This window comes from Cloeon dipterum, chromosome 1 (genome assembly GCF_949628265.1).
Source record: "Cloeon dipterum chromosome 1, ieCloDipt1.1, whole genome shotgun sequence".
Taxonomy (NCBI): Eukaryota; Metazoa; Arthropoda; class Insecta; order Ephemeroptera; family Baetidae; genus Cloeon; species Cloeon dipterum.
Window position 1 is genome coordinate 8948677 of NC_088786.1, and position 12688 is coordinate 8961364.

General features: G+C 37.0%; 1 protein-coding gene across 3 annotated transcripts in view; it reads left to right on the plus strand.

The window, feature by feature from the left end:
* Nucleotides 1-12688, plus strand: part of LOC135940284 (follistatin-related protein 5-like) — a 149921-nt gene that overhangs the window by 40908 nt on the left and 96325 nt on the right. For all 3 annotated transcript variants that reach the window (XM_065485126.1, XM_065485133.1, XM_065485117.1), the window contains one exon: nt 6306-6398. In XM_065485126.1, the coding sequence (XP_065341198.1) occupies nt 6324-6398 (75 nt within the window). In that variant the 5' untranslated portion in view covers nt 6306-6323. The remainder of the gene's footprint in view (nt 1-6305; nt 6399-12688) is intronic.

The following is a 12688-nucleotide window of genomic DNA, read 5'->3' on the forward strand; positions in this document are numbered from 1 at the left end:
CATGATTCGAATATGCAAATGCAGATGACATTTGTAATTAATGCCTCTCAAAACCGTCAGAATAATTTTAACAGATTTTCATTTCGATAGATCGGTTTTAAAATTTTAAAGGGGGGTATAACCCAGGAGTATTAGAAAAGAAGGATCGTGTCTCATAGTGCGGGAAAATCGTTAATTTTGACGCTTTTTCTGATTGTTAATTTAAGAGTCAGTTTATGGCTATATGTACTGCAAGGGTTTTTACCATTTCAAATGGCTAAAATGGCTTTAAATTGCATGACTCGTGCTCAATTGATGGCCCCGTGACGATCGTAAGAACAAGAAAAATACCACAGCCCTATTAACTACCCCTATGGAACTTCTGAAATCTTTTCGTCGCTCTTTTGCGTTGATTGAAACATTTATATCCCAATTTTCTCCTTACTTTATCATTTTCAACTATTATTGTCTACTTATTTTGCAGTTATTTGCCAACTTAATAAAGATAACCATCCTAGAATCAAAGCATGTCTCACGTTTGATCTAGCTTGATTTTTTAGTCCGAGACCGTCTAATTATGCCAAAACTCTCATATATATTGGCATAAAAATATTCGATCCTTCTTGAAATTGAGTTCAACGGACATTTTTTTATCTTGAAGCAGCACTTATTCAGTCTTGTAGCAAAAGAAGAAAATATGGAATTTGACAGACCGTTGAATTTTTTCACTAGAGCAGTGAGAGGCAATCTGTGCCAAATCAGAAAGAGAGTTGACCAAATCGCGTCGACAGCAGATTGAATAGCTGGTGAGCGTATGAAATATGGATGGCGCCGAGTGCATTAGAAGGGTTCGATTAAAAAGCAGTCCACGTACGTCTTGCCCGGGCCAGCCAGGCAGCCAGCCAGCGTGTCCGGCCAGTGGGCCGAGGGTGCGAGTTAACCCCGGCCCGCCGAGCGGTGGCGTAATTTAATAATAAATAAAAGGCCAGCAGGTGGTGTTTGTCATGCATGAGCCGGAGCAGCTGCAAAAAATGGAAAACGTCAACTGCAATTTGCAGCTTATTTGTCAGCGGCACACAAAGTGCATTTTTCATCGTTTCGCAATTTGTTCTTCAGCCGCCCGAGATGTTCATTGGTTGCTGATTTAAAAGAAAGAAAGAAAGAAAGCAAGTCGTTTCATTTTTCTACTCCGCCTCTTTTCGCCGCGCGTTATTAGTGTGCTTTGTGCCGCCAATCTTTGGAAATCTCAAGAGAAAACAGAGCAATTTTGTTTTGACTGTGCCACTTTGCTGCGCGACGCTCTAGCAAGCAGGACCTCTTCAGGGAAAAGCGCCTGTCGGGGATATTTGTCTCGCTCTCTCGTGCTGACGGAAGGAAGGAAAGAGACGACGACGCTGAAACGCGTTTTTTGCTAATTTGTTGCAGCGACGAAAATCGCAAATCCTCGTGCGCGATGAGAGCAGGAGAAGAAAATTGCTCTTGGAATATTTATGAAAATTTCTTCCTCTTTTCCAATTCAGTGTTTCTCTCTCCTATAGAATGCAAACCCCGTTTTTTTATTCCTTTAGGCAAAAAGAATCATTTGTCAACTACACGAATTTAAATTAATTTTTGGTTTTGGTTTCTAGAGAGTATTTTCACTGAGACTTTTTAATCTGGTACAATATTCGTTACTCAGCATGGGATGAAAAAATGTCAATTTTCCTCCATAATTTCAAAGTTAATAATCCTTTTTTCAAATTTTTGTATGCGCTTACATTTAAGAGTTTGCCAAAAATTGAAAAAAAAGGTTGAATGATATTTTTCTGTGCAACTGATTTTATTTAAACACCAAATGGTAAAAAATACCTAAATTTATAGCTATATCCAGCCTCACTAAAATTCATATTATTCCCACGTAAAACCTGATAAACAACTTAAAAATACGTTTTCCAAATTTTTACTTTTGTTTGTTTTGCTCGTTTTGCAATAGAAAAGGTTTTCGCCAAGATAGACAGTTGTGCTGTAAAGATGCTTTTAATGATAATTTTTGTACTTTTTTTTTTAATCCTATCGATTTCTATGAAGTTAGGAAGAGATTTCGGATCGAGAAAAATTCCTGATAAAGATTCGTTTGCGTAAAAACCTTAAAAATACACCGGTGGAAACATATGAGTTGAACCTCAAATAGTAATTACTATAACAGCTAAATACCATAAATATCAAATAGCTTTATATATATATATATATATATATATATATATATATATATATATATATATCGCTCTAAAACTGTTCTTGAATTAGTAGAGAATCGTAAGAAAAAATGGGCTAGAGCAGTCTAAATATGCTTGATAACCGAAATATAAATTTATTGCAATTAATTTATAAATTTAATCATTAGATTAATTAAATTTTGTATTTCTCACTTTTTGTATAACCACTAAAATGTAAATCATATCAAATAAAGTGTTATAATTTTTAATTTTTATAATTTAATATTTTTAATTTGATTAATAACTTTTAGTTTTTATCATAATGTTTTTATATTTATATTATTTAAAAGGTATGAGTCTAATTAAATATTTAAAATATGCTGTTCTTTTTATGCAAATGAACGTAATATAAACATATCTTATCAATCCGACTCTTAATCGTGCAATTTCATAACGTACCGAAGCAATCTGCTGGTCAAACCTCTCTCTAATTGATCTCGAATCTCGAGAATTGGAATGAGCTAAGTGTAGGTTTTTTTTTAAAGAAATCCCCTTATGATGGTGTTCGATAAATAAATAATAATAAACACTTCTCAATGACACTCTACGAAGTTATAAAATGCTAGTTCAGATTTCAAATTTACTCATTTAAAAGGGTAAAGAAGAATAAACCAGTGAATTCTTGAACTGACTCTAAGGGCGCCTCAAAATGATATGAAAAGTGTTCCTTATAAGAAAATTGATCTTAAATTACTTGTATATTTTTTAAACAATGTGAGAGCTTGTCATCATGTCTCAAGTAAGAAAAGTCCTGTTGGAAAAAAGTAGTGAAATATATTATTCTAAATTCTAACAGTCTTTGATAGACTGAAGCGCCGCAATCAAATTTAATTCATTAAAAGCTGTTTGCATTTCAAGCAGCTAGCCGTGGGCAGAAACAACCAGACAGTGCATAAACAAAAGCTGTGCACGCGAAAATAAGAAAGCGGGAAATCTCCAAAGATTGAGCAGGCAGCAGCTAGGGGAGCAGGTCTTGCATCGCAATGGCACACACACACACACAGAAGTTGAGAGCGGAGGAATTCAAGACGGCAGGCGACGCCGCTGCTTGAGCTCCCAGCTGAATATGAAATGGGGCAACACGGAAAAAAAGGCGAGAGTGAGAGAGCGAGCATTTATATTCGGGAACGGTTGTCGCTCTGGCCGAAGCGGATCATGCAGCAGCCTCCGAAAAATAAGGCGGCTTTTTGCGTCTGGTCCGTTTTAAACGGCGGGCGCGGCAGCAGGCACGTCTGCACGAGAGAGACGAAACGCCGTCCGCCCTTATTATAATATAAAACGGTGCCTCGCGTTCTCTCTCTCTCTCTCTCTCTCTCTCTCGTGCAAAATGAGCGCCGATCGATGCCTACGCCGCACATGTATTGAGAGCGGCAAAAATAACCGAGAGCCAAGTTCTTTGCTGTTTGTGAAAAAGTTTTTGCGCGCGGATTCCTCTCTTCCCGAGTTGTAGCTCGTCCAGGGAGTTTGTGTAATTAATTTTTTGCCCAGCCTACGCTTCAATGATAAGAGAGTCGGGTTTTGCTACTGAAATTCCGCCTCTTGATGTGGTCGACGGGGCTTTTTGCAGCAGACGAAAATGCTAATTAATAAATCAAGTGGTGCGGTACATCATCAAATTAGAGCTTGGTTGGAATGAAACAACAAAAAATGTTAAGTGTATGCTTAGGTTTATCTATTTATGAGGGAAATTTTGATCTGATATTGAAATGAATTGAAACTCCATAATCCAGGAAATTAATATTTGAGCATTCATTACTTTTATAAAAATCAGGTCATATCGGCCATATCTAGTAAAGTGCTTTTGAAAAATAAATGCATAATGGCCATGAGTTTTTTGCTCTTGAATAAATCAAATCCGTATAAATCATACAATTGTATGCATTGAAACCAGATTAAAATAATCTGTAAACCATCATAAGTTGCTGAACATTTGTCATTGCAGTTTTAACGATCTGCATCGACAAAAATCCCTTGGAATAACTTAATTTGCTTCAAATCAAGGGATATAAAGTTATGATCGTAATCAAACTCAAGAATGGTAACATTTATTACAATTTTCAAATTTCACGATATAAAAAAAATCACCTGTTTTTCAACGCCTTTTGTGGATCAATTTTTATTTATATTAATGCATTTCACTGATATCAACAATATAAAAATAAGTGAAAACGGCCATGTATACAAAGCGAACATTTTGCTGAAACGTCGGCAATTCTAAAGATAGTCGGCAACTTAATTTATATCATCTAAGTTAATATCATATGCCAAAAGGGAACAAGAAAAATCAACGAAACAATCTTGTTGCAATTCAAGTGGTCACAAAAGATTTTCACATCTTAAAATTCCATAAAAATAATATGAACAACTTAAAGCTGCAAATCGTGAGTAAAACATCTGTCTAAATAGACTAAAGGTGCCATCTGAAAGTAAACTTTTGCTTCAATCATGCAGAAATAAAATATATTTAGCCTTAAAAACGTATGCAAAGGATTGTGCCGACATTATTCCATTTTTGATTAAAAAGTTGATTATTTCAGTAAATGCTTTATCAGGTTCTAAACGTTTGACATGATATTTCTTATACTTACTACCACCAATTCAATAACTTGCATGTTTCTTTTCCATTCACAACGAACCGTGCACCTCTGATGCCCCGAATATAGAACAACGACAAAAGAAAAAATAATAATATATTATATGGTTATCAGTTTTGCGCATACTTATGAATGAAACTCACAGATATTTCAAGATCAAAATAAAAAATCTGATTTTATTCTAATTTTGCACAATATTGTTTCATAACTCAAATGATAGACAACCGAAAATAGCCAATTTTCTTCAGCTGTTAGCCTGTTTCATTCTCTTTTAAACACACCATAAACGAGGCTGAAATGAATATACCATTCTTTCGCTCTTGTTTCAACAGAGACATGGAGGCACTTCAAAAGAATCGCATTGCTTTCAGACAATATCTCTTTATCCCGTTTAATAGGGTGTGACCACAATGCAGAAGAAATTTCCTCGCAAGTAAGCAGCTAGGGCGCAATTGTCACCGCGATTAAAGCGAACGCTCGCCAAAGATCAGGAAGGAAACGGTGGCCTTTTTTGCGTCGGCAGATTTCAATATTGTCGCACTTTCCGTTCGCTCTCTGCTTTTTGGACGGACGCCAGCGAAGAAAAGTCGATGAAATGTATTGCCGCCGCTGGCTTGTTCCGCTGGAAAAAAAAGAAAGTTAGAGCTGCGCGCGGCAAATCGATTGGAAATTCATACATCAAGTGCAAAACCGGCGTATTATGTTATGTACACGCGGTACGTGCTGCCTCGAAATTCACAATCACGGCCATAAATTTGCACGCAAATTGAACGCAACGCTCTTTCCATCCGAGAACAACTTGGGGATTTATATAAACGACGGATTGGGGGAGGATTTTTGAACCGATTTTTGTATTCATCCAGTTTTGCGGCTCTTTTCTAAATTTGTTGCTATATATCGATGCAATAATTTCTATTGTTGGGATTTGGAAAAATTGTGCTCAAATAGGAAAATTCAACCATTATGTAATAGGTAATAGATTCTTTTTTTCAAGTGAATATTTAGAAATAACAATCAATTATGGCATTGCTAAAAATATTTTTAAAAAATATGATCTTGAATCAATTAAGGAAGAAATTTTGATTTTTATTTTTTCTTAAAATAGAAATATTTGGGACACTGGACTTTTTGATGAAAATGAATATCGAGCATCTCAAAGGCATTGCTAGGAAAATTCGATTGTCAATTAAAAATCGAGTTTTCATAATTTATCCCTTAAATGGATTTAAAATTTGATCAAAAGACGAGCTTTATTTTTAAGATAATTTTCATAATTTTATAAAAAGAGGCTTTAGCTGCATGTTAAAATAAGTTTTTTCATACATTAAAATTGAGGAGCATGCTTGCGGTCTCTCTCTCTCTCTCTCTCTCTCTCTCTCTCTCTCTCTCCTACTAGCTGGAATTTTGCCTTTTAAAAAGGCGAGGGAAATATTCCACTTTCACCTGACAGTGAAAATTCCTTTTTGTCTTGTTTCAGACGTCACAGGGAGGAAGTATGCGGCGGCGAACACGACTGCTTCTGCTGGTGTGGGTGGCGCTCTTTTCCGGCGCCGCACCGTCCTCAGCCAAGGTGAGTCGCAAAGCCGCGTAGAAAGTCATGCCCGGCGGCGGCTTTCCGAATAAAAAGCACGCCGGGTGGGCGCGTCATTTGCATGTGCGCGGGCGGTGAATTATTGTGCCTCGTCCCTCGCGGTGAAGAATTTCAGCGTGGAAAATATTTAGGAGTAAATATCAACGGTCGGCGGTCTCTTGACGTGACCAAATGTCAAGCATCGAGCGACAGTTCTAGATATGTTAGAGTGAACTCAAGATTTGATCTTTTACGTGGAAGAAAAGCCAGAGCTGCTGAAAACTTTTGGAATTACATTCTGCATGGCAGTTGAAATGCCAAGAGATTCAACTGTTATTTGCCTAAATAACCTAGAAATGCAGATCTGTGAATTCTTGGTCGGATAAAATTAAACTTTTCCAATCAAACTTTAACTGTCAAAAGCTTCATGAAGCACTTTGCTAATATTTTTGAGGGAATCCCTTTTGAGAGCACAAACGTTGGCTGAATGGAACAAATTATAATTTTAATTGTAAACATACAAGTTTATTTTTCTGAAATTTTTACTTACAGCAAATCATTTTTTGATTAATTTCGACAGACAGTAAATTCAAGTTGAGTTTAAAATGAGTAAAAGAACTGTCAAATTTCAAAAGCACACACATCCTTCTAGTCTAAATTTGAATTCTCTCTTTCCGATTACACTCAATTTACAATTTTAAAACTGTAACTAATTTTTTTGCTTAAACTAAATCATGCGTCATTATTTTATTTACGGTTCATCTCTGGTGAGAATTCCTTATAGTTGTCCGTTATTTCAACGGTATCATAGGGCGTTTTTACAAAGGAACAGCGCCCCATAACAACCTGAAAAATAAAATAAAATAAAATGTGAACTTCTAATCAATTCTCATCCCACTACAAACCTGTCCGGCTCCTCTGAGATTGGCAAGCTTTCCGATGAAGACAGGCACTATAGGTAACCAAAGTGATCCATGGCTTTTCCTGCCTTAAAAGAATCACCACACTCGTCAGCTTGCTTCCAAATTAACTTGCCATTAAGCAGCAGCACTTCGAACTCTCTCGAAGTGTGCTTTCCTCCAAGATACACAAAGTAGGCCCTGCCGTTTATATCGTGCCCTACCAGGGTGTTTCCCCGGTACGTCATCCTTGCCTGATGGCGGATTACTGGTTGTGTCGCTGATACAGCCTCATAGCAGACGAACGCGTCCTCAGGAACAGGGTCATTCGGTCCCATTTAACGCCAGATTGGGGCCATCGTTGGATTAAAATGGAACTGTTGAAAAAGTTGAAAATATTTATAATGAAGATGGAAAAGGTGTAAAAATCCGTAAAAGCCCTCAGTGCGCTAGAAGAGTCGAATGATGTGATTTTGTTTTGCATTTTTGGCGACCAAAAGCTGAGATTTAGCAGTCTTAACATTTTTGGGAATGCATTTTTAAGATTCTAAGGTTCAAAAAAACTGTTCTGAGATTGTCTGCAAAGTTCATTATTTCTAGTGACTAATTTTGAGGTCATTAAAAAAACGGCTGGAACATAAAAAAGATATTTAAATGATGACCATGAGTATGGTGCTGATTCGATTTAAAAATAAAGAAAAAATTGAAATGAAATACTCGAAGCTTAAGAATGACTTAATCCTTCTTGAAATAATGCTTTTAATCCACTCCTACTCAGCTGTTTTAAAAAATCGATATCAATGAAGTCACCACGCCGTTATTTTGACTCTTTTTTTTAAATTATTGTCAAGCAGACATATTCCCATGAATCAGTCTTTAAAGACTCGGAGGCGTTCTGCGGAAGAAATGGCCCGTGTGTCTTCTGCGAGGCTGATGATGGTCTTGTTTTAATAATGAGACACCGGCCGCAATATTTAACCTGCTGCACGTTAATGGCAGCAGTTTCTCAGCTCAGTCAGTCGTAATTTATTTGCATGGGCTTGCCGCTGCGTGCTTGTGGCTTAATTCACCGCAGCATCAAAGCGACGGTCGCTGTCGCAATAAATCGCGGCGGAACGTTAATTTGTTTCCATCATCAGGGTTATATTGATAAACAACGCATGCATTTCAAATATTAGCAGCAACTGCAGGAAAAACGCCGTTTCTCTGATATCACAAAGAGAAATTATTATTATTTCTGCCTTTTGTGCAACTAGCTCGCAATTTATGAATGCGAGAGCCCCGCAGAAATGCATCAAATGTTCTTTGTTATGCCGGCTCGTCTTCCGTGCTGCTGCACAACATGCACGGCGTGAGATTGCTTGTGCTCGCGTGCACAATGCATCGCAGCTCTTATTAAAAGTGAGTGACTGGAAGTGCTTTTTGTTCGCCAGGTGTGTAAAAAAGCTGTTAAGGAATTTTACTGCTGCGCTAGATTAAAGTGTCAACCCGTGCAGAAATTAATAAAGGAAATTTTTCATTATTAACAGGTGAAGAAGCTGTAAAAGTATTTTCTCAGAAAGAGCTCGCCGTCTGGGACTGCTGCACGTTGAATAGGCTGTGTCGTCGTCGGCAGAAATTAAACTGTAAAAATATTTCTTGAGAGGATGAAAGGTTGATTAAATCTAACTCCTGGGCCTCTTTCGGATTTGATTCACTCTCTATATTGGCTCGGTTTTGAGGGTAAACTGATAACAGGAATAATGTTGAAAATCCAGGCTGCGTTGAGAAAAAAATGAATGCTATTCCAGGAATTCATACTGAATAAAGTAATCGCGAATATTAACCGTTATAAATATTTCAAATTGGTTTATTTAGGCTCGAGGCTTTCAACCACGAGACCTTTAGGAATGTAAGTGACATATCATAATTTGAAAGATATTTTTGCTTATTTTCTCAAAATGCTTGAAATGTTACATTTCCTAGTGTCTTGAAAGCAGAATGAGGCTTCAAGAATCTATCAACTTTTATATAATATAGTAAAAGAAAAAAGAAGAATGTTGCTGCAAATATTTTCTCGTCCATTTCTGTCAGTCAGTTGACAGTATTCAAATAACATTTGAATAAATAATCAAAAGTAAAATTTTGAAAGGAAATACCCTCACTGGGCAATCTTTTACTGTCTTTAGTTACATACATGTTATTATCCCAATTATACAAATTATTGTAAGAGTTTTAAATTCATTTATGAATGTATAATATAATGTTATGCTCAAACATCCAATCATTTTTATGAAACGAATTTTGTTTACTTGATGGTGCCTTCTTCTCGTGCATTATCTATATCTGCGCTAAGAACTAAATTGTGTTATTCCTGCATTTGTCTTTGATGTCTGGTGAACTAGCATTGAGTAATATTTGGATTTAGATTCTATCCTATCTTTTGTATACCATGGAATGGCGCAACTCCTCTCAAACACCTTTGAAGTCCAGGGAGAAATGAATTTACCACCGAAAAGAATAAATATATATTTTCATACCTGTCCAGCTAAAAATTCGTGTCCAACTTTGAACATTCCGATGCAGACAGGCAGTGGTGAGCGACCAAAATAGTCCACCTTTAATTTGGCTGTTCCTGCCTGGATCGCGTTTTCCGGCACATTGCCCCTCACATCACGCACCACCCATTCATAATCGTGCCCGAGGAGAACTTCAAATTCTCTTTTCTGGATCACTTTTTTCTCGCAGGCAAAGTAGGCGATGCCGTTCATCACGTATCCCACCAGGGTATCTCCATTTTCCGTCACCCTGGCCACATGTATTTTCTTCCCGTCCGCTCGCTGTCTCACGACGAACTCGTCTGCCCTAATAGGATCAGTGGATCGCTTGCTGTGCCAAATTTTTTCTTCATTGCTCTGTAATTTAATAAAAAAATGCTCAAAAATTTATAATGTTGTTAAATATTTTTCTTTGTCACCTCTTCAGCCATAGCACTACAACTTGATAGAGCTAAAAACCTGAAAAATAAAAACATATTTCTTGATTTTAGGCTCATAAAGTTCGTAGCAGAATAAATCATTTGCACTGGAATTGAAAATATGTTTAAGATGTACCTCTAATGGGTCGAATCTAATTCTCAGCCAGGTTCTGATAAGAACAGGCAACTGAGAAAACTTTCTACAGAGCACGAAAATGTCTGCACCGCAGTTGAAAAAAGAATGAATGCTATGCATGGAACACAGGATTTGGTATTTTTTTTGTACCTGCATTTCTCCCTAACACGTTGTTGTGTGTTTTTTCTGTTTATTTTTCCAATTTACTTTTAAGGATGAAGGTTGTACATGAGAAGATTTTAAAAGTTTCAAATTCCTAATGCATAGCCTCAAGAATTGTCATTTTTATCAGAAATGCTTCGATTAAAACACAATAAATTAAAATTTGATCCCTTTCAGACATTTGTATGAAGCAAATGAGTTTTGGCCGATAATTTCACGATTTTTTGTTTGTATATTTTAATATTTATCGTTTTAAAGATTTAAGGAAAAAAAACCGGGCTGTTGGATCGTAAAGATTCGATTGTTTTATAATTAGAGGTCCAAGCCAGCTGATTAATTTAGGCCAATTGGTCAACCGCCATCCGCCTTGAATTTGGCTAAGCTGCTCCAGCCAGTTAAAAAGTAAAAAAAAATCGAAAATTACGGGGGAAAATTAGTACTCGGCACTTTAGCACCGTCAAACTTCACTTGAAAAATTTGGTCAGTCAGCAAAAATGCTTAGCCATAAAAAATAAACGCGGCTGCGAGATGTCGTTTTTGAAATTCACGCGGTTTAGGAACTCAAGCAATTAATTATTCTGTATAAAAAACGTTTTAAAATATTATTAAAGGTTTGAAAGCCGACAAATTTTTATTTTTGTTACGTATAGAGAATTTTCACCTCCTCCAAGTGCTAGAACTATCTAGAAGGGTGTATTTATTTTGGTAAAACGCTTGGAAATTAAAATTGCCGGGCGATGGTACGCGATCCTCCGGCAAACACACATACGCCGAAAGTTGCAAGTTCTACTCTTGCGCACGCGGCCGGCTCCATCCACACACCGCAGAGCGGAGGGTGCGGAGAGGGTGGGGGTGAAAAATTTGCCACACGCGGCTTCATTTAATTAGGAGCTATTACCTGCCGAGCGGCGAAATAACTTTTATTACATTAAAGTGTAGTGCCGCGCGCGCTCCCCACTTTGCTGCTCTCTCGCTCGCTCGGCCCACACTCGGCGGGGCTGCTGCGGGGGGCGGAGGCAGGGTTGATACCCTTGCTAGTTAGCGTCGCGTGACGTGTCACCCGGCCTGCATACTTATTATCAAACAAGCTGCGTGACGATAATGACGTGTACGCCCATGTACTTACACCGCCCGCCCTGCACACTCACTCGTGCGCGGCAAAGAGCAAAACAATGAGCCTCGAGTGGCCTGCGAAACCACCCTCCAGGGAAAACCGCAACCGCCAAGACGCGTAATTAAAACTGTAAAAATTCGGCCACCTGGAGCCTGGGGGGGGGGGGGGTCTCCAACGGCTATTTTGTGAGAAAGAGAGATCCTCGTTTAATTGGTGTTTAAATTCTATCTTCAATATATTTTCTGTATTTTTTAATGCTTCAATCTGAAAAGACGTTTCAAAGAAACACACTGCTGCTGCAAAAACTAGAAAATTCTTTGTTGGTATAATCCTTGAGGGTTAAGTTACGTTGGATTGTAAAAAAGTTTACAAACTGTAATATGTCTTAAAAATGGTGAAATGTCTCTCTACTTGAAATTAAATATAATTTATAGTTTTATAACAAAGAGAGTTTCCCCAAAAAGCGACATACACCATGGAATAGATCTCGATAAGAAAAATCCAATATTATAAATAAGTACTGTAAAATTTGCCAAATTTGAATTATTCTCTATTAATTCTAGCTGAGTTTAATTGCTTGAACAATTAGATCAATCGACTGCTTATTATGGCAACCAATTAAAAGGTTGAAATAAATACTGGTGCGCTGCAAATTTCATATGATGTCTTGTATCCGTTGATTGTAATAAAAATTACTCGTATCCATAGTCAACTATTTTAAGAAACCTTTTGCAAATAAAAGGTTTAACATAAAATTTAAAACTTAAATTCTGAGCGTTCCTTTTCAGGTTCCTTGCATTTCTTGTAAATGTGAGTAAAGGAATAGCGGGGCATGTGACATTTAAAAAATGAAATTATTTTTACTCCAATTTTATGAATACAATCATTAATCTGAAAAAAATTCGTTTAAGTAAAATATTTCGACATTTCATAATTGGTTGCATAGGACAAAAATGCATTTTATAATTGGTTTAAAAGCAAATAATCGCTTTCCTAATTTGGGAATTTGTAAACTTTTTCCAT